The sequence below is a fragment of the Corvus cornix genome, chromosome 9 (genome assembly GCF_000738735.6).
Source record: "Corvus cornix cornix isolate S_Up_H32 chromosome 9, ASM73873v5, whole genome shotgun sequence".
NCBI lineage: Eukaryota > Metazoa > Chordata > Aves > Passeriformes > Corvidae > Corvus > Corvus cornix.
Window position 1 is genome coordinate 8,835,783 of NC_046339.1, and position 21,211 is coordinate 8,856,993.

Below are 21,211 nucleotides of genomic sequence, written 5' to 3' on the forward strand. Positions count from 1 at the left end.
CGGTGACGCGTGTCTCCGCTTCCTCCACGGCGGCCGAGCCCTCTGCCAGGCTCGGCGGTGCGGCTCTCGGCGGTGCTGTGCCATCCCTGCGCCGGGACCCTCCTCACACGGCAGCACAGCCGCGCAGCGGGCGCTCCAGGGTGGGTATCGCTGCTCCAGCTTCTTGCTGTCGCCCTTCTCCCGAGGGTCTGCTCGCGGTGGGACGTGGCGGTTCAGATCAGCTTGGGCCACCGGAGCTCGGCGGGGTCCCATCAGGTTAGCCTGTCTCTTCACAGTGGCGCCCGAGAGGCTCGGACCCCTGCCCACGGGCGGGGATGGGGTACGCGGGGGCCGGGCTCGGACCCCTGCCCACGGGCGGGGATGGGGTACGCGGGGGCCGGGTTCGGACCCCTGCCCACGGGCGGGGATGGGGTACGCGGGGGCCAGGCTCGGACCCCTGCCCACGGGCGGGGATGGGGTACGCGGGGGCCGGGTTCGGACCCCTGCCCACGGGCGAGGCTGCAGGGCTTGTCCCCAGCCCGGCGTAAAACGTTCGGAGGTGCCGGCGGCGGCGAGATGCGGGGGAAGGCAGGGGGACGCCGGAGCGGGGATGCCGGAGCGGAGAGGGCATGCCCGGACAGATCCCGCGGCGCCGGTGGCCGAGCTGCTGCTTCCCTCTAGCGGGGACCGGGGGCTTGGCCGACGGCTGCGCCCAGCCCAGCCCCACCCGTCCCTCCCGCGCCCCTCGGGCCGCCGCCCTGCAGCACGTGGTGAAGGCGGGACGCGCTTCCGGAGCGGCGGCGGCGGCGGAGCGGTGAGAGCGGCGGCACCGGGCGGGGCGGCCGGGGCAGCTCCGCACCGCGGTCCCGGAGCACGCGTGGGATCCCCGGGGTGCTGCTGGGGGTTCCCCCCCCCCTCACGCCTGTCCGGCACCCCCGCTGGCCGAGCGGATGTGCCCGCGGGAAACCCGCCTGGTCCCCGGGCAAAAGCGGCTCCTGCGGGCACCGCTGCCGGGTCCCGGCGGAGGTGGCTCTGGGGGCCGCTGTGCCCCCGCCCTATCCTCGGGGCGGCCCGGGCTGGGCTGCGGGGAAAGGGGGTGAGAACGAGCACCTCAGCTGGGCCAGCTGCCATTCCACGTGACACGTGAGCCGAGGGAAGGTGTGGGAGTAGCAGCTCTGGCAGGAACACAGTGCCCTGGAGCAGGCGCAGGGAGGGCCAAGGAAAGGGAAGCGTTTTGAAGATCTGCATTAAACTTTATTCCACGTCCACAGTGTAAGATCCTCTGACTTGTAGCAATGGGGAGACCCAGGAAGGAGTCTGCTGGCACATCATCCCCCCGACCCGCAACAACTGCCTCCAAAACTGCCCCCGCTGCGCCCCCGCCTTCCACCTCAGCCACCCGGGCCAGGGCCACAGCTGCAGGGAGCCGATCCCGAAGCACTCCAGCTGCCAAGGCTACCACCCCCACGCAGGGGCGGGGGACAAAGGCAGACTCTGCTCAGCCAAGATCCACAGCATCCCGCAGAGCCCAGGGAGATGCTGGGGACAAGAGCAGTGCACCCGCCAGGAGTTCTACAACCCAGAAGAAGGCACCTGATGCCAAGGGAGCCGCTGGTCCTGCCAGAACTGACCTGTGCCCACAGAAGAAGCAGCCTGAGGCTGACCCGAGCAAGGCCTGTGACTGGTTCCTGCCCCCTGTAAAGACCCAGGACATACCAAGGGTGGAGAAGGAGACCCGGGGCCAGCGGGAAAACCCCAAGTGGTACGAGTGGCGGGAGAACCGCATCACTGCCTCCGTGGCCCCCAAAATTGCCAACAGCAAGTTTGCCAACAGCAAGACAGACAAGGTGCCCCAGTCCTACCTAAAAGAGGTGGTGGGCTCTGGCTCCAGGGTGCAGACCCCAGCCATGTCCTGGGGGATCCGCAATGAGAAGGTGGCTGTGGAAGCCTACAAACAGAAATTACAGAAGGGGGGCAAGCCAGTGCAAGTGGAAGACTGTGGCCTTTTCATTCACCCGGAGAAGAAGTGGCTTGCTGCCAGCCCTGATGGGATCATCAAGGACGCAGCCACAGGGAAGGACCTGGGGCTGCTGGAGGTGAAGTGTCCCTACAAGCACAGGAACAGGACAGTGCGAGAGGCCTGCAAGGACAAGGACTTCTGCCTGGAGGTGGATGGGGATTCCTATGCCCTGAAGAAGAATCATCCCTACTTCACTCAGGTCCAATGCCAGCTGGGAACCACTGGCTTCCAGCACGCCGACTTTGTGGTGCACACCAACAAGGAGACGGCTGTGGTCCCCGTGGAGTTTGACAGGGCGTTCTGGAGGAATACGGTGCCCAAGCTGGAGAAGTTTTACACGGAGGCGGTGATTCCCCACCTGGAGCAGAAGGCAGGCAGCTCTGTCTGGGCCACGGAGGAATAGACCACTGCCTGCCTACCTCAACTGGATACTGCTTGGCTGCATAACTCCAGCTTTGTCCCCTAGCAGAGAAATTACACCCAGGTTAGTTGCTGTTCCTGGACCATTCACAGCCTTGGGACTGAAACGTTGTACCAGCAGGACCCTGCTTGGTAAGGGTCCCCACAAACAGTGCCTTCTTGCTGCCCCAGCCAGGTCAGCACTCAGCCCCCAGAGCCTTCTAGTCCTGTCACCCTCACTGCATCTCCCACCTGTCCCAACAGCATCCCTGATGGAAGCTGGCACACCTCTGGATCTGCAGATGAAGCCAATGATATCTCTGTGTTGGAATTAGAGGCTTATTTTATGGAGAAAACTGGAACCTTTGGCACCTCAGTTGTTGTCGGGACTAATTTTTAACTGCACTCCAGAGTGGAAACAGAGACAAGAAGAGTTTGTCAGAGGCCAAGAGCAAAACTTGTCTTTTGAGCCCAACAGTGATGTGCCTTAAGCATCAGAGCAAGGGCACATGGACACCCTTCCTCCCTGAGCCATCAGACCTGCTGCTTCTGCGGAATAACCCACGACATTCCCCGTGAGATGCCTGCAGGTTCTGGAGCATGATTCTCACTGAAGAGATTGTCCCCCAGGCCGTGCACCTCCTGAGGACCTACCCATGGAGCATCCCTGTAAACTGCAGCAGCATGGGGAGGTGGTCATTGCCAAATTAAATATAGATGCACTGGTCTGCTTGTTTCCTGTTGTTTTTGCAGCTTGGGATTTATCTGGGGGAGTAACAGGGCTGAAAGGTGTCCCTGCACCAGGTCCCCTCCCAGCCACAGCACAAGAGAAGCACTTGCCTCCCAGAGGGACATGAGAACCAAGGCCACTGACCTATGCCAAAGCCACCACTGTTATGGCAAAAGTATTTATTATATACATAAGACTCCAGTCACACTCCACAGGGCAAGGACCAGAATTCGCTATAATACAAAGTAACTATAATACAAAGTAACTATAATACAAATTAACTATAATACAAATTAACTATAAAAACATAAAGCACTTTTGGGGCCCAGGCTTTCCACAGGAGGAAAGAGGCACAGGGACGAGCCTGGGGGCTGCTGTGTGACAGGGGGCTGTCCCACACCCTGCCCCCAGCTGTGGTCCCACAGTAACCAGATGTGCAAGTAGGAAAGAACCCAGTTAAGAATTATAGTCATGGGGACTGGCAGGTGGGGGCTGAGCTGAGTGTCACCAGGACAGGAGCGGGGCCTGCATACCCCAGGGAAAGTGCAGAAGGCACATGGGCAGGGCTCTTTGGAGGGGCTGTGAGGAGGAGGTGGGATCCAACAGTTAGTGCATGTGGGGCCCCAGGAGATCACAAACACTAACACACCACCCACAGGGATGCGCATCTAGACCACCCTCCTATCCCCCACACACTTCTGGGATAACCGAGCTCTGTGGCCAATATGATCCTCAGGGAGGAACCGCAGGGCAGCTTTCAAGGGCCAGAGGTGTGAGGGGGACAGTCTGGCCCTGTGTCCCAGCCCCTCCCCTGCCAGTGCATTGATTGTCTAAGTCTTCAGGTTAAAAAGGGACCCCCAGCCCTCCTGCTCTGCAGGAGCTTCAGTCAACGAGGCGCTTGCGGGGCACTGTCCGAGCTCGGTTCGAGCGGCGAATCTCCTGCTTGGCATCCCGGCACCGCTGGCAGATGAAAATGTCAGGCACATTGGATTTGCGGATCTTGGCACAAGAGAGGTGGATCCAGGTAGCGCATTCGTTACATTCGATCATGGGCCTCCCTGCGAAGGGCTTCATGCAGAAGCAGGTGATCAGATCCCAGGCATCATCGTCTGCTCAGGGAGAGAGAGACACCGGTCAGACACCACCTTATCAGCTGCAGGTCTGGCTGTAGCCAGACCAGCCAGTTCCACTGGTGTTAAATGGGACAGCCCTCCACTCACCTTCTGCTTTGGTGTTGGGAACTTCTGTGAATTCAACTGCTAAAGTTGCAAGAGGGGGAAAAAAGAGAGAAAAAAAAATAAAGACCAGAAGAGTAAGGCAGCCCTACACCCCACTTCAGACCTGTTTCAGGTCTGCACCACTTGCTCTGCAGAACAGAGCTGCCAAAGGGCAGGTCAGCTCCCTGCCCTCTGCTCTTCAGTCCCCCAGGTCCCAAAGTATTCCTCTTGCTGGGAGAGGCTTGGGCTATCGACAGACCCTCCTTGTGGCCAGCAAGGATGGCTCCAGCTGAGGGAGGGACAACATTTGGCACTGGCTGCAGCACAACAGGGCCCTTTGCAATCCCCCAGACACTTACCACTGAGCTGGGAGGTCTCTCTGCTTGTATCTTCCCCTGTGCTTTGGTCCAAGGTATTACAGGGACTAGGGCTTTTCCTCCCTCCAGAGAAAGGGTCGTGCTCCGTAAGCTGAGGATCATCTGCTGGCTTCTCAGTTCCCTGCGCTCCGTACCTCAAGTCCTTCTCCTCTGTCATCGGCTCCTCCAGGAGGGAGTTGGGCTGGGGGTCCCCAGGCGGGTCCAATAGCTCCTCTTTCACAGGAGACAGCTGTCCTGCCAGTGCAGCCAGCTGCTTCACCCCATCCTGCTCTGCCCCAAAGTCCTTCCAAGCACTCAGCGGTACCCTCTTCTTCACCTCCTGCTCCAAAATGCGTTTCTTTGCTGGTGGTTTCTTCCGTTTGATTTGCTGGGGCCGGACGTTGTAGAAGGCGGTGGAAAAGGCAGGGCTGTTCATTAGCAGGCCATTGTCCACAGCCCCCCTGGCCACAGCATTCCTGCTCTTCCTATTGTCCATTGGGATGTGGCCATCGGAGGAGTGAGATGAGGTCGAGCTATCGCTGTCCTGAGTGCTCCCCGTGCTGTTCTGGGGGCTCATGCTGCCTCCATGGGTCCAGGGCACATACTAGTGGCAAGAGGGGAAGATGAAGGATTAGCATGAGAGACCAGAGCACAGATATTCAGGGTAAGGAGAGAATGACTCTCCTGCAGTGTCTACCCAAACTTCAAGGCCAGGCTGGATGGGCCCTGAGCAACCTGATCTAGTGGGTGGCACCCATGCCCCTGGTAGGGGAATTGAAACTAGATGATCTTTAAGGTACCTTCCAACCCTCTTTAAGATTAGGAGCTGGGTCTGCACATACCAGGGAGACCAGGAGAACCAGTGTCTTTGTAGAGGAAAACTGTGCAAGCCCGCTTACCTCTTCAGGGTACGGGATGTAGCCTGCATAGGCCAGAACGAAGGTGCAGAACTGGTTGAAATCCTCCACAGTTCTCCGCCGCTTCTGAAGTGGCTGCAACAAACACCACGAGTGGATTAAACTCCCAGCATATCCCAACCAAGCCGATATCACAGCCGGCTCTGGCGGCAGCCCTGGACCACCCGGCAGTTTTACAAGCACGGAATATCGAGGTCACCCAAACATCCATCCTTCCCGTAACTCTTCTTCATCATCTGCCGAGGCAAATGCAGCCCCTTCCCTTTAAACCCAGATGCCAGGCGGGGTGGTGGTGGGGCTGGGCGGAGGGGGGAGGGAGGGCCGGACACACGCGACGACACCGTGACGACATGCCGGGACACCCAGAGCCCGGCAGCCGCCGGCGGAGCCTGGATGAGAGGCTCGGGGCCCCGGTGCCGGCATGTCCGCCCACGGGCGGTGACTCCAGGCTGGGGGATGCTCCCGGGGCAGGGCCCGGCGCGCTCGGGGCTCAGTCCCGCGGGGGGAGCGGCGGCAGGGCCGGGCGCCGTCGGCAGCACCAGCGCCCCCCGGGGCAGCCCCGCACCCCGCGGCCGATCGGGGGGGAGCCGGGGCCGGGCCGCAGCGCTCCCCCCGCGGCGGCGGCCGGGGATGGGAGGGGGTGTCGGGGCCGCCCCCCCGCGCCGCCCGTCCCCGCGCCGGGCACCTGATGGCTCCCAAGATGGCGCCGCGCTGCCGGTCCTGCCCCGGCCGACCGGCCGGGGGGGACCCCGCCCCCCAAAACGACACCCCCGCGCCCGCCGCAACCGCGCCGGCACGGGACCCCCCGCTCCCCCCGAACCGGCGCGCAGCACCCCCGCTCCCCTTCACACACACACACGAGCACTCCGGCACCCCCGCAGCCCCCAGCCCACCCGACCGCCCTGCCGCCCCCCTATGGGGACCCCGACTGCCGCCACCGCCCCCCCGGGGCAGCATCCCCCGCCCGTGCCCACAGCCGCCCCCAGAGGACTCCTCTCCCACGCACAGCCCCCGCGGGCACACACGGAGCCGCCCCCCCCCGCGCACATACAGACACTCACACACACACAGAGCCCCCCCCAGCCCTCCCCCTCCAGCACAACCACCCCCCCCCGCACCGAGCGCTCCCCCACGAGGCCCTCCGCGACACACGACCCCCCCCAGCACACACGGAGGGACCCACAACCCCCCCTCGCACACACATGGCCACACAGAGGGGACCCCCCCGTACACACACAGAGCCACACCGAGGGCACCCCCCCTCCGTACACACACACACACAGAGGGCACCCCCCCCCCCCCCCCCCCGTACACACACACAGCCACAGAGAGAGGACCCCCCCCCGGACACACACGCACCCAGGGGACCCCCTCCCCCTTTCACACACGCACAGAGGGGACCCCCCCCCCCCCGCACACACATACACAGAAGGGACTCCCCCCCCGCACACACACAGGGGGACCCCCCCGCACACACAGGGCCACACGAGCCCACCCCCCTCCGCGCACACACAGACGACCCCCCCCCGCTCCCGAGGGCACCCCCGCACCCCGCGGCGGCCCCGCACCCCCGATGCCCAGCACGGAGCCGCCCCGCACCACGATCCGCTCCCCACCGCCCCGCTCACCTCCTCGGGCGCCGGGGACGCGGGGCTGGGCACGGGGCTGCTCCCCGCCGAGCACGGCCCGCCGCGGGGGCAGGGCTCCGCCGGCTGCCCGCCGGCGCTCATGCCGGTGCCGGTGGCGGTGCCGGTAGCAGTCCCGGTGCCGGTAGCAGTCCCGGTGCGGTGCGGTGCGGTGCCCGCCGCCGGTGGGAGCGAGGCTCGAGCGCCGCCCCGGCCGCAGGGGCGGGACCACCTGGTGGCGGGGAAGGCGGGGGCGGGGCCTCGCGGCGATCGTCCCGGTGCGGGGGGGTGCCGGTGAGTGTCCGCCCCTCCCGGTGCCGAACACGGGAGCGCAGCCGGGCTGGACTCGCCCGGACCCGCCGCCAACGGCAACGCGGAGGCACCGCCCACCGCCCGCGCGGGGTCGCGGCTCAGGGAATGTTGGGGCTCGGGGGGAACACCGCGTTCGAACGGTCCCCGCGCGCCGGGGCGGGGCGGCACCCACCGCACCGGGCTGCTCCGTCCGACCCGGCCTGGAACAACTCCGCGGCTGGGACAACCCCAGCCGCTCTGGCCAGCCTGTGCCTCTGCCTCCCCACACTCCCGGGGAAGAATTTCATCCTAGTATCCAATGTAAGTGTCCCCTCTTTCAGTTAAAGCCATCCCCCCTTCTCTTATCCCTGTCCGACTGTGTAAAAAGTCACTCTTCCTCTTTTTTAAATATGTCAGCAGCAAAAGCCACCCCAGAAGTCACATTTTCTCGTTATTGGATGAGGATGGGCACCCCACAACCAGGTACATAGACAAGGCAAAGATGTTTAATGCTTTCTTCACTTCAGCTTTCAACACCAGCGATGGGCTCTAGGGGTGCCTGAGATGGAGGACCACGGCTGTGAGGACGATAAACTCCCAGTCAATCCCAAACTTGTTCCAGCTGAATCTCTTTATGGGGATGGTGTATGAGGCCTTATGGAATTCATCCAAGAGTACTCAAAGAGCTGGTGGATGTCATCATGAGACCTCTCTCAATGATTTTTGAATGCCACAGGAATCTGGAGTTGACTGAAAACTGGCAAACACTTTTCCAGTTTTCTGAAAGGGCAAGAGGGATGATCTCGGGCACTATAGGCCTGTCAGTCACATTTCAGTGCCTGGTAAAATTATGGAGAAGATTATTCTGAGAGTTATGGAAAAATACCTGAAGGACAAGGCAGGCATCAGTCACAACCAGCACAAGTTCATGAGGGGAAAGTCCTGCTTGAGAAACTTAATTTCCTTTAAGGACAAGGTGACTCACGTAGCTGATCAAGGGAAGCCTTGATAAAAAATTTGGAGTTCAGTAAAGCTTTCAATACTGTCTCTCCCAGGATTCTTCTGGACAGAATACCCAGCACACAGATAGATAAATATGTCATGAAATGGGTGAGCAACTGGCTCATGGCTCAGGTTATAGTGAATGGGGTGACATTAGACTGGCAACTGGTCACTAGTGGGGCTCTGCAGAGCTCAATTTTAAGGCCAATGCTCTTCAAATCTTCATAAACAACTCGGATGCAGGACTTGAAGATACACCGAGTTTGCCAACGAATCTGAAGCAAGACAGCTGCATCAGCAGATCCCCCCAACCAGGCAGCCCATAGTAGACCCCATACACAGGCTGTTTTTTGCTGGTCCTGTCCTTGATTTTTACCCACAGGCTCTCAAACCTGTTTATGGCTGTTACTCAGAGGCAGCTCTTCACTATCTGTCCCTTCCTTAGGAGAGTCCAACACCCCTGCCCCTCCTTTCCATCCTCTCTTCTGAAATCTTGTAGCCCTCCACTGCGGTGTTCCAGTTGTGTGATATGTCTTGCTGTTTCTTTCATAGCAATTACATCACAGTTTTTTATTTGCACCATGGTTTCCAACTCCTCTTGTCACCCATGCTACATGCTTTGGTGTGGAGACACTTCAACTGGGCTATGGGCCTCTTCACCGTTTGGGAGGAGCTCTGCCAAATAATTCCTTTGAGACGATTTATGGGTATTACTCTGTCGCTTCCTAAGGTGTTGGTGTTTCCTGGTTCCTCTCAGACACCCAGAAATACATTCCCTTACCCTGCTCAATATAATTTAAAGCTCTGCCCCCTTCCTTCTGCCCACCCTGTTTCCCCCCCAAACCACAACCGGATCCGGTACCCTCCAGAGCTGACATCCAACCCCAGCCTCACAGCAGCTCCATGCCCCCAAAGGTGGCCTGTGGCCCCTCACTGCCCAGTGGGACACTGGCACACTCCATCCAGGAGGTCCCAGCCTCACCTGAACCACAGAGCTGCCATTTAATTCAGAGAATCATCTGGAAAGCATCTCCCCCTCACCAGCCTTGCGTTTGGGGCAACACTCCCCCCAAAATCAAGGCCCACAGCCCCCCAAGGAAAGGAAAGCATTGCACCCACTGCGTCCTGCATTTATTTACACCACAACCTCCGTGTGGGTGGGTAAGGAGGGATGCTGGGCAGCCCACCCCCGGGCCAGTTCAAAGGCAAGGCAGGCAGCGAGGCGGTACCGGCAGCAGCACAGGGAAAGGAGCAGGGAGCACACCCAGGAGAGCTGGGCTCTGGCTCCCTCGGCACTATAGACGTAAGCAAGCCCCAGCACCAGGGGGCTGGGGAAGAGGCGGGGGTCACTTTTAGCAGCAAAGGCCTCATTTCCCTCAAAGGCAGCAGGGAGGACAGTGGCATGTGATGGAGCTGGACTAGTGCTCAGGCAGTTAAACAAAAAAACAAAGAAAGAAAAAGGCAGAGGGTGAAGCAAAGAAACACATAGAACAGCTCTTCTGCCCTGCAGAGCACGGAGTTAAACCGAGGGTCGGGATGCTCTGCCTTCCCTCCTCTCGGCACAGCAGCAGCTCCAGGCACAGCCTTCCCAGTGTGGCCAGTGCCGGGCACAGCCCCGGCCAGCAGCAGAGCCCCTGGCCACGCACACCAGACTCCTGCTCCGGTGCTGTCCTTCCACCCGGCCCCGGGAGGGGAGAGCAGTTCAGGTGGCAGTTTGATGGCATGGCTGACGGTCCATGTGGGCAGCAGCATCCTCGGCACTGTGCCAGGCACAGTTGGGATGGATGCCGAGGTGGCCGAGCTTTGCCTTCCAGCCCCTGGTGCAGTCCGGCTCCCACCTCCCTTATAGGAAACCCTCCTTCCGGAACTGCTCCTTCAGGATGTCTCTGTACTGGTCAAAGCCACCCTCGATGCGTGTCACAGTGGCGTTCTCACACACCCACAGCTCCTGGCACACCAGGCGGATGAAGCGCTCATCGTGGGACACCAGGATTATACCACCCTGTCAACACATAAGGGGGAAAATTCGCAACTTAGTGGAGCACAACCCAGGGCCCTGGGCTGGTGGCATGGAGATCTTGTACCTCTGTCCAGCCTGTGCCCACCACTTCAGTTTTCCATCCGTTCCAGGGAAAACTTAACAGTATTTTGCTGGCAGGGAGCTCATCCCAGCCTTTCTTTCCTTCAGGGGGACAGACAGATCACCTATGGAGGAGCCATGTGCAGCAGTAACACATTTAGTCTCCACTCTCAGAAGGCAAGTGCAAGGTTTGTTACTGGCTCTCCAGGTCTCCAACAACTTCAAGGATGGAGAATCCACACAAAGACAGTAACACGGAAAAGGTGTCTGGGTAAGGCCATGAGCAACCTCAGCTAAGCTTTTCTTTCACAGGAAAACTGCCCCCAACCTGAGCAACAACCAGTGAGATCCAGGTTGGTCACAGTGGTATCTGGAGGCTGAGTCTTTGGAGATCAGGCATAAAACGTGCCTAAGGAAGATCTGAGCAGCACCAAGGCAGGGCTGGGAGCTGCACACAGCACGTGAGAAGTCACAGTGTAGGTGACTAGTGAGGATGGGACAAGGTGCTCTCTGGGCTACTACTGCCACTCGCAGCCACTCCTAGCCAAAGCCCGCAAGTAAACAATCCACCAGGATGGATGGCTAAGGCAGAAATGTGACTCATTTCCCAAATTCTGTCCTAGACTTGACATCACTCCTGGTATTTCACCATCCACCTCTGGCTGAGGTACCAAGTAAATTGAGCTGGAGGCTGCAGGAAGCGTTAGAAAAACAGAAGATGTTGGGAGAACCTTACCCGGAACTTATTCAGGGCCTTTGCTAGTGCCTCAATGGTCTCCATGTCCAGATGATTTGTTGGCTCATCCAGGATGTAGAAGTTTGGACTGGAAGAGAAGACAGCTCTGAGGATGCACTGAAACAGGCTCAGGCTGGGTCTGCACTCTGACTGCTGCTTTAGCTGCTTAGAGCCACAGCCACTGGAATGTGCCTGACCCCAGGATCGGTACTGCCCAGCCCCAGGGACACCTTTTATCCCTGGGAGCCCAAAGCAGTGGGAGAAAACCACCTGCCTCCTTTCACACAGTCTCCCCAGGGTGACAACCTCCCTCTCCATAAAAACCCCCAAGGACAAGGCTTCTGTGGGGTAGTAGAAAGTCCCTGGATGCCTGCCTTCCTCCCGGTGAAGCAAGCTCCAGGGATGAAGCCATGCAAAAATTAACAGCGTTTGGGAGAAAATTACCAGGGCATGGTCATCTGGGCAAAGGCCACACGACTCTTCTGACCTCCGGACAGGCTGGCCACAGGACGCACGGCCAGCTCTCCAGAGACACCGTAGCTCCCCAGCTGATGCCGGTACTCCTCCTCCGTCTTCCCTGCAGGATCATGTCACAACACAGCTATGGCACACCTGGTGTGACACAGGGCCGCAGCTGGGTAGCCTGTGCCAGGCCAGCAAACGGGATGAGCTCAGCAGCACTTCCAGGCAATTCCCTCCCAAGCAGGGGGTTTGCAGGGAAAACCTGACTGACACAATCAGGACAAGGGCTGCAGGGCTGGTGACTGACACCAAGTGATGCTACTCCCAAATCCCTGTCACTGGGTTAAGTAATGGAGAAGAGAACTAGAGGTTTTGGCAACTGGGAAAGGGGGATCCAGTGCTCATCCTATGAGTAGGAAAGCAGCTCATTCACCCCCAAAACTTGGCACCAGCCTGAGACATGCAGACTGCCAGCTATTCCTGCTTCTCATGGCTGGTGACCTGAACTCAGCTGGACGAGGGGAGTTATCCCAGTGCTGGCTGTGACCCTTAAGCACTGACAGCACAGAGCTTTCTGCCCAGGACCATGGACAAATCAATGCTCCTCCATGCACAGCAAAGGAGACCTCAACAGCCCAGATCTTCTGGGATCAACAAAAACTCACCTGGGAACTTTCTTGCCAGTAACTCTACAGCACTGATGTTCAAGTCTAGTTGATCCACATGGTGCTGGCTGAAATAACCGATCTTTAGGTTTCTGCAGAGTGAGAAGAGGGATTGGGAGCTGGTACCAGGTGCTACAACCACAGCATTGATAGCTGCAGTGCCATAAGGGGACATGTGTGTGGGTGTGCTGGACCCATCCTGGTCACTCAAGCAGCCACAGCTCCAAAGCACAACCCGGGAGCCCCCAGCTGCACCATTCCTCCCAGGCCCTCAGCCTTTCTATCCAGGTACCTGTGAGCATGTCTGATCCCTCTGACTGGTGCCAGCTCCCCCATTAAGATCTTCAGCATGGTTGACTTGCCAGCGCCGTTTTCCCCAACCTAGAGAAGCAGCAGCAGCATTGGAGAATGTGAAATCCATGAAGGCACTTCGGAGAGGGGGGCAGTGATCAGGGAATTTCAGTTTTTGCAGATGATGAGGGGGACCAGGACAGAGCATAAACGGTGACTTCAGCTACCAGGAAGCTGCATTTCTATCACTGACAAGTAGCACTGGCAGCAGTGCCAGATGTTCCCTCCCCAACCCTCAAGCCTAAGGAATACCTGGTCCCAACCTCATTTGCAAGAGTACAGTGTCTGCTGCCCCATCCAATGAAGCAGGGCCCCCACGACATGCTGCTGTCACCTAACAGGAGCCACATATGGACCCAGTCTCTTCTCAGAGGCATCCAGTGAAAAGATGAAATCAAAAATTCTAACTGGTATTAGGAAAAATGTTCCAATGTTCCTCAAAATTAGGATGGTCAAATGCTGTGATAGGACCCAGTGGAATGGAAGAAATAGTCCTCCCTGGGAATATCCAGAATTCAACTGGACAAGGACATGAGCAACCTGACCTATAACCAAAGCTATCCCTGCTTTGAACAGGGTCCGCCCAAGGTCCCTCGCAGCCTCCATTATTCTGCAATCCCACATACCACACAGATGCGGGACTCCAGGTCAGCAGAGACAGAGAGGGAACGAAAGATGTAATGACTTGGCTCATAATAGAAGTCTACTTCATCCAGCTGCAGGATTGGGGGGGAGAACTTCTCAAAGCCATCGGGGAACCTGAGAAGGCAAGAAGAGGTGAGAGACGGCCAGGAACTTCAGAGACTCCCAACCCCCCAGAACAACCTCTGTAACCCCCCAGATGACAAGGAGGGCTCCATACCATGCAGGGCCTCAGGGAAGGACGGTCACGAGAAGGCAACAAAGACCTGCAGCCTTGGCCCCAAGAGGGAACCCAGCCTGAACGAGGGGACCTGTCTGGGTTCCCTGTCAAGAGTGAAGCTGGCCCACACAAAGGGGTGGTTGTCCCAGATGGGACAGGACTCTGGAGAAGCTCATGTCAGAAACAGAGCCAGGTACCCTCCAAACAATGGCTCAAGGGACACTTACTTGATGATCACCTCAGATTCCTTGTCCACAGGTTTCAGCACTGGCCTGCAAGAAAAGGAGACATATAACCAAGGTGCTCTGCACCTTGGGTCTGCTCCCACACCAGAAGCCCAGGTAGAGTCTTTAGCTCTGTGACACCTCATACTAACCAAAGCCTCTGGACCAGAGACAGGCACCCAAAAAGCCCAAATCACAATTGTATCTGCTAGGTACCCTGGGAACTTCCATTTCTTCCCACGAGCACTGCCCCTTTCCCACCTCCAGCAAGGAGCAGGACAGGCACTCACAGCTTCTCCAACAGCTTGAGCTTGCTCTGCACTTGGGATGCCCGGTTGGCGTTGTAGCGAAAGCGGTCAATGAAAACCTGCAAGAGAGAAAAGCGTCAGAGAGCCCCAAGTCCCCTTCAGCACCAACCACTCTGCTCCACTGCCAAACCTACAGCAACACAACCACTAAAGCAGAGGGAAAGGGACAAGGCTGGAAGAAGAATGCCCCAGCTCCACTGGCTTCTCCCAGTACCTGGATGTGCTCACGGTACTGCTGCTGGGCTTCATACTCTCGCTGCTGGTTCTTCAGCCGCTCCTCCTTGATCTTCATGAAGTTCTCAAAGTCCCCACGGTACATGTCCAGCCGCTGCGAGTGCAGGTGGATGATGTCTGTGGCCACTGCGTTCAGGAAGTTCCTGTCATGGGACACCACGAGGATGGTCGACTGCCAGGTCTGGAGGAGACAGCAAGAGGGAGGCCTGAGCACCATCAAGCCAGAGTACAGGGGTTGGTCCCACCACCCAGGGAGGTGAGGACATCTCCATCCCCCACCTTTCTTTGTATCAAGGTCTCCTGCCTCCCCCTACCTGCAGGTAGGTCTCCAGCCACAAAATTGCCCTCACATCCAGCATGTTCGTTGGCTCTGAGGGAAGGGAAAAAAGCACTGAGGTCAGGAGGGATGGGGATGGCTGGATGGTAAATTTTTCCTATAGGAAAGCCTAGTGATCTGCACTGGGGAGGAGGAGAGCCTGAGGAACCTTTACCCGCAGCTCAGGGGACTCCTGTGTAGGGTGTGATGAGGTGGGGCTGAGGCTCAGGCAGGGATGCTCCCCCCACTCCGTATTGGTACTCAGGGCCTGGCGCCCCACAGCAGCATCTCACCCAGATTCCCTACCCAAGGTGGGCATGCCCTGCAGTGAAGGGACTTCCCCCCAGCACAGACTGGCAGCCAGGGTGCATCCTGGGAACTGGCAAGGGAAAGGGAACAAAACTTGGGGCAGGATGACATGCAGACCTCCTGGTTGGTGCACAGGGCAAGGCTCTGCTGAGCACAGTGAGAGCTGTTCCCCAGGCAGACTTCCCCGCGCCACTGCTGCCAGGCCAGCCTGTCACACAGGGCTATTTTGAGCAGGCAGATAAAGGCCATGGCATGTTCCCAACCCCAGGAAGGGCACAGGCAGGCCCAGCAGTGTCAGAGGGGCACTCACAGTATCAACTTACCATCCAGAAGAAGGAGATCTGGCCTAGGGAAAACAAGACATGGGTATCAGGAGCAGAAAGAGCACAGGGTCGGTGCAGCGTCTCACCACACACACAGAGCTGCAGTGCCTCCAGTGCCCCCCACCCCGAGAGCCTTGGTTGAGAGGACCCCCAGGCAGCACCCCTGCACCTCGCAGCATGGACGGCAAGGGGGCTTAACCCCATAGCATGAAGGCCTGGACACCAACCTGGCAAACAGGGCTCTGGCTAAGGCCAATCTCATTCTCCAGCCTCCAGAAAACTCTCTGAGGAGAGAAGATGCAGAGAGGGGTTACTGTTCAACACAGAACCACTCTGTTTGCCTGTCTGCAGGATCCCTTCTCCCCCATGGCTCTTTTGGCTCTGCTGTCACCCAGAGGCAGCTTGTCACTGCAGAGATTTCAGGCACAACACAAGATCTGTGGTCCAGCAGGAAGGTGGTTTGGCACTCCCAGGGCAGGAGACCACATTGGATGGGCAGGAACAGACCCCTGCTCTTCCTTACAGCCACAGCAGTGCCTGCCAGCCCCATCACTGCCTCAGCGCCCAAAGTTTGGAAACTTACTTGGTTGTCTGTTGTTGCATCTTTGCATTAAAGCCCAGCCCAGCAAGAATGACGGATGCCCTGGGGAAAAGGGGAGAGAACTGGAATCCATCTACAGCATCCAAAGAGCACAGAACAAGACCTCAGACCCACGGACACCAAGGGAACTCTGCTACATATTTTAAAGCTATTCTGGTGCAGGAAAACTTCCCTGCACACCCAAGAGAAGCACTTGGCTAGAAAATGCAGCCCAGCAGGGCACAGCATCCACATTAAGTCCCAGGAGATTTGCAAGGAGTTTTCATCTCTTTGGCCATGAAGAATCACACCACCACCACCATCCCAAAACCATTCCCCAGGCACCAGGAACCTAAGGAGGTCGGAGAGGAGCAGCAGCAACAATACAAGCCATCTGGGGCAAAAAAAAGTCCCTCCAGCTTCAGTGGAAAACTCAACTATTCCTAAACCAGCAGAGCTGTGACAGAGAAGAGACAAAACAGCAGGGAAAACCCCATCCCCACACACTGGATCCCAGGGCCACAGCATCACCCTTCCATATCCCAAACCACTGCTCAGCTCTGACCATGCCAACACAGTGGTGCTCACAGGGTGGTCTCACCTTGCTGGGGCCTTGTCTGCCTCAATCTCCTCCAGCTTAGCATAGATCTCTGATAGTCTGGCACCTTCTGTCCCTTCTCCCCTGGGGCAGAAAAAAGAGGAGTGTGAGGGACTCACTAAGTCAGGGTTTGAGTGCTGGGGGAGGCTGATCTCCCCAGGTAGGACTAAAGTGGGCAAGATGCAGCCCAGCCCTGCCAGAGCCTTTCTTTGGAAGGGAGAAACCTCAGAACAAGACCTCGTGGTCAAGCGGCCACAGAAGGGCTGGAAATCCAAGGGACCACCTCACCTGCCAGCACTGATCTTGGCTGTCAGGTCCCTCTCCTCCCGCAGCAGGCTCTCCCTAGTGGTGTCACACTCCAGCACACTCTGCAGCGCCGGTGTCTCATCCCCTGCCACCTCCTGCTCCACGTGCAGGATGCTGATGTGCGAGGGGATGCGCAGGCTCTGGCTGGCAATCATCTTCAGCAGTGTGGTCTTCCCCAGCCCGTTCCTGCCCACCAGCCCATAGCGCCGTCCAAAAGCCAGGTTTAGGTCTGCTCCTGTCAGCAGGACACTGAAGCAAGGGAACAGGCAGGTCCCTGGTCAGACTGTCCCATGGAGAGGGGATAACCGGCAGCCACCTGCCCCTGGTGTATTTCAGGCTGTGCTGGAGCCAAGCAACCACCACAGGCTTCTCCTGCCCAAAGCTGATGGGGTCAGTGCCCACCTTGCTTCCTGATCTTTGCCACACCCTCTGTAATTTTTCAGCTGCTCTCTAATCCAGTCTCAAACACCCATGGTTCAAAATGCCAGCCAGGGTCTGTCCCACGCCCCCAGCGCACTCACCGCTCACCGAAGGACACATCGAAGTTCTCGATGCGCACATCATACGACTTGTTCTTGCCTGAGGACTCCATGCGAGTCTCCTTCTTGCTGGAAGCTTGGCTGGCAGATGCCTCCTCAAGGACTCTGGACAGGCAGAATACAGAGAGGGGACTCAACAGGAAAGCTCTGGTACAGTCAGATCCCAGCCGTGCTCAGCAGAGCGGGATGGGGATGTTCAAAGTGCCCTCCATGCTCACGGAGGGCCAGATGACTTCAGGGAATCCCGCTCCAGCCTCTTGTCCTGCTTGGCTTTCAGCTTGGCTTCTGCCTTCTCCAGTTTCTTGGCATTCACCATCTGGGACACAGAACAGAGAGTCTGAAGAAGAGAGAGCATCTTCAGCAAAACCCCCAAAAGCCCAGCTCTGGGAGAAGAAAGATCAATCAACCTCTCAAGCCTGGAAGAAAAGGAGGGAGGAAGGACAGGGAAACTGGGACAGATTCAAGAGCATTTTGAGGAGGCAAATCAGGCCAGGAAGCTACCTCAGGAATGAAATCCTAAATCAATAGCTCATACACAGGTTCTGCCTCAGCAAGGCAGAGGTTTTGGCTGACCCTATCGTACAGTCAGTTTCTGTAGTTCTAGGGACCTGGATCAGCCAAGTCACTTCAATACCAGCAACCTGCTATCCCAGTGCCTCTTCTGGCATACCCTGTACCCACCCCTGAAGTGCACCATGAGGTATTTCCCTTCCAACGCATTAAACGTTAGCCAGTTTGGAACAAACTCTTCTTGAGCAGTGGATCAGAGACAAAGAGCATTTAATTAACCCTGAAGGCAAGAAGGCGCCAAGAGTTTTAACCTGGCTTCTGGTCTTGGCCAGGCTTTCAGCCCACTCCAGCTTATTCCTGCATCGAGTCAAATATTTGTGGCTGACCAAGAACACTCCTAGATATTTCTAGGCAACTCTGCAGGCACCAGAGCACGTTACAGACCTGCAAGCCAGACTGAAGAGCATCTTGTTACTAGAGCTGTGACCCCACACCTACAGACAAATTGAGTCACTCTGTAAACCATACAGAGTTCTGAATCTCCCAGTAAGACGTCCTCCCAAGCTTGACAGGCCTCCCAAGGCCGCCTCTGAATTGTCTCCAATTTTTCTGAAGATCCTTTTTAGAGTTGCAGACACGAGAGCTGGAAAGTGAACCCAGTCACAACAACTCCGGTGCCAAAACCAGCCACAGCTGCCAGTTTTTGCTTAAGACTCCCATTCAGACACGTGGGATTGTGTTAGGTCTCAGCTTCCACATGAAGGGTTCTCATCCTCAACACATTAACCCATGGAAAGGGAGCACTGTGAGGGACCAGCCTAGCAAAGACATTGCCCACGCTGTACAGCTACTGCCGTCCTTGCTTGGTGGATGTACAACTGCACCTCACCCATGCTCAGACTGTGACACATCCAACACAGATGGCAAACCAGGCTGTTCCTGAGCAGCTACACATTCCATAAATACAGATGTCCCGATCTTCTCAGGTCATGGAGTGGAACTACTTCCGAACTTGTCTGCTCCTGATCTTACTTCCCAAACCACAACAACCTACATCTGTCTCTAGAGCTGGGCTTACAACCTCCCCACAGCAGCTCTCCGCTAACTTTCCACCTGTAACATCCCCACATTCTGCTATTACCCCAGACTTTACCCCTCACTGAATATTCAAGATGTCATCCAGGGACATCCTATTTTCTCAGTCAAAGGCCTTACTGTAGGAGCCAAAGGTCCTCACAAAAGTCAGAGTTCACTAAGGAATTACAGCAAAACAGATCTTGTCAAATTAATAAGCTGCTAACTCATGTTGAGCCTCTTCACCAGACCAAGGTCAAGAGCTTCCCGAACAACAGAGAGCCTGACAAGGAGGAGCAGTACCCCTGCAGCTGTACTCCTAACCAGGATGCTGCCTGCCTCAGCTGCTCTCCAAAGGTGAGGTGATTGGAGCGGGGCAGGGCACCTGCAGCCCCACATGCCAGCTGCTCCCACAAGGAAGGGCACAGCCCTCACTCACCGAGGTTTGGCCTCTCTTCAGCAACAGCCCAGGCAGCAGGTCCGTGCTGGCATCGCCTGCAAGAAGACGGTGGGGTTGGCGAGCACGTGTGGCAGGGAGGCTCCGGAAAGCCCTACCTTAATGACCATCCATGCCCAGACATGACTGATCCCTCTCCCGACAGGATGAGGGACCAAAGGGCATCTCTCCACCTCCACGTTCACTCCAGCTTACCCTGCGGGTGCTGCTGCCCACAGCTCAGCAGCAGAATGAGAAATGCCTGCGAGGGAGAGCCCGAGGCTCCCCTCCCCAAGGTCAGGTGAGCACACACAACGCCTCGAGCCCTTCCGAGCTCCAGCACCCCGATGGGAGGACGTGAGCCTCGGGCATCACTCACCGTATCCATCAGTGATCTGGGAAAGCTGGATGGGGGCATCCAGCAACACCTGGCTGCAGCGCTGGGCTTGGCCATCGTCCCTGCGGAGAGGAGGCAGAGGGTGAAGTGCGTGAATGGGGTGAGGGGGTGCGACGGGGACGCCGGGTGCCCTTACAGCTGCAGGGTGTTGAAGAGGCGCTGGCAGATCTCCCTGATGGCGCCGTCGTCCTTGGTGTCCTGCGACACCTCCCGCAGCAGTTCGCCCACCGCCTCCTCCAGCTCGTCCACCGACTCGAAGTCCGCCCCGCTGCCGTGCAGGATCCCTGTGGGCACACGGCGCCGGCGCTGCACACCCCGCCGCTGTCGCGACAGGTGGCACCCTCCCGCTCCCCCTACCCCAGCCCTCCCCGGCCGCCTGTCGCGATTCGGGCGCTGCCGCCTGTCGCCACAGCGGGAAGGTGTCGCGACATGCTGCGCGGCGGGAGGCCGAGCCACAGCGGGCAGGCCGGAGCCGCTCACCCGTCACGTAAGCGAAGAGCTCGCCGTCCAAGTCGGGGAACTCGGAGCGGAGGATGTCGGCGCAGGACGCCATGGCGGGGCGGGCCCGCCCCGCGGAGCCGCCGCCGCCGCTCGGAGCCGGAAGGGACGGCGGGCGCTGCCGGGAAGGAGGCGAGCGGCCGCCATGGCGCGGGGGCCGCCGGGATATGTAGTCCGGGCCCGACTGCGCCTGTGCATTACGGGGCCGGGAGTGGCGATCCCGGCGCCACGGGCCGGGACAGCGGCACCGAGAGCGATCGGAGCGGCCGGGACGGGCCCAGAGCCCGCTCAGCCCCTGCCTGTCTGTCGCCCAGGGAAAGAGGCTTTGGGAGGATTTGGGGTTTTTATTCTCCCTCTTTTAGAAACAGTTTCTGCTTTTAAACCACAGTCAAGAAAGACACTGCAGGTTGGGGTTTGGGTTTGAATTTTTTCATCCACCCATGGGGAATGACCACTTGGACACCCTCATCTGCTCACAGACTGAAGGCAGAGGGGCTGAGCCAAGGACCAGGTCCAGCTGCTCAGCAGTTGCTGGTTCCTTCAGCTATCCCGCACAGCGCCCACCTTGGCCCCCACCACCAAAAACCAAGTTAAAAGGGGAAATGGCTTTTGAGAATTTTTTCAGGTGCGCACAAGGAAAGGTCACCAAGATTCTCTTAAGCCTGGCTGGGGCACAGGAACCTGACTTACAGAGGGCTGGACACACTCCACCAAGAGTTCAGTTCATCCCAGCTGCAGCCCCAAGGAAAGCCCAGAGCATCCTCCTTTCCCCAGGGAGCTGCAGCATTGGCACAGCTGGAAACAAAAGCATCACTTGTCCTTTTCACCTACTAGCCCCCAAGCAGCCCAGGGCTGGGGAAGCAGCGC

The 21,211-nt window shown here is 58.2% G+C and overlaps 3 protein-coding genes across 8 annotated transcripts; 1 reads left to right on the top strand and 2 right to left on the bottom strand.

Annotated features, from left to right (window-relative positions):
• Positions 1-37: 37 nt before the first annotated feature.
• On the top strand, positions 38-3,126 carry LOC120410467. Of its 3 annotated transcripts, none has more exons than XM_039556985.1 (2): positions 38-140; positions 1,251-3,126. In XM_039556985.1, exon 2 carries the CDS (start codon positions 1,275-1,277, stop codon positions 2,400-2,402), a length of 1,128 nt encoding a protein of 375 aa, XP_039412919.1. In that variant the 5' UTR covers positions 38-140; positions 1,251-1,274; the 3' UTR covers positions 2,403-3,126. The 3 variants fall into 3 exon arrangements, with proteins under 3 accessions (XP_039412919.1, XP_039412920.1, XP_039412921.1); XM_039556986.1 differs by lacking the exon at positions 38-140 and adding an exon at positions 171-255; XM_039556987.1 differs by lacking the exon at positions 38-140 and adding an exon at positions 716-793.
• Positions 3,127-3,290: 164 nt separating this feature from the next.
• On the bottom strand, positions 3,291-7,445 carry LOC104687978 (PHD finger protein 13-like). 2 transcript variants are annotated; one of them, XM_039556988.1, is made up of 5 exons: positions 7,247-7,445; positions 5,601-5,693; positions 4,705-5,305; positions 4,349-4,387; positions 3,291-4,237 (listed from the first exon to the last, which is right to left on the bottom strand). In XM_039556988.1, the coding sequence occupies exons 1-5, from the start codon at positions 7,346-7,348 to the stop codon at positions 4,011-4,013; spliced, it is 1,062 nt and encodes a 353-aa protein (XP_039412922.1). In that variant the 5' UTR covers positions 7,349-7,445; the 3' UTR covers positions 3,291-4,010. The 2 variants fall into 2 exon arrangements, with proteins under 2 accessions (XP_039412922.1, XP_039412923.1); XM_039556989.1 differs by lacking the exon at positions 7,247-7,445 and adding an exon at positions 5,818-6,092.
• Positions 7,446-9,645: 2,200 nt separating this feature from the next.
• On the bottom strand, positions 9,646-20,440 carry ABCF3 (ATP binding cassette subfamily F member 3). 3 transcript variants are annotated; one of them, XM_039557110.1, is made up of 21 exons: positions 20,327-20,439; positions 19,983-20,130; positions 19,829-19,908; positions 19,453-19,508; positions 17,648-17,766; positions 17,412-17,534; positions 16,873-17,139; positions 16,588-16,668; positions 15,990-16,049; positions 15,634-15,690; positions 15,407-15,429; positions 14,773-14,828; positions 14,439-14,639; positions 14,207-14,283; positions 13,920-13,964; positions 13,457-13,589; positions 12,772-12,860; positions 12,480-12,571; positions 11,797-11,929; positions 11,353-11,440; positions 9,646-10,538 (listed from the first exon to the last, which is right to left on the bottom strand). In XM_039557110.1, the coding sequence occupies exons 1-21, from the start codon at positions 20,397-20,399 to the stop codon at positions 10,380-10,382; spliced, it is 2,160 nt and encodes a 719-aa protein (XP_039413044.1). In that variant the 5' UTR covers positions 20,400-20,439; the 3' UTR covers positions 9,646-10,379. The 3 variants fall into 3 exon arrangements, with proteins under 3 accessions (XP_039413044.1, XP_039413045.1, XP_039413046.1); XM_039557111.1 differs by having other exon boundaries at positions 17,648-17,745; positions 20,327-20,438; XM_039557112.1 differs by lacking the exons at positions 9,646-10,538; positions 11,353-11,440 and having other exon boundaries at positions 11,909-11,964; positions 20,327-20,440.
• Positions 20,441-21,211: the final 771 nt, after the last annotated feature.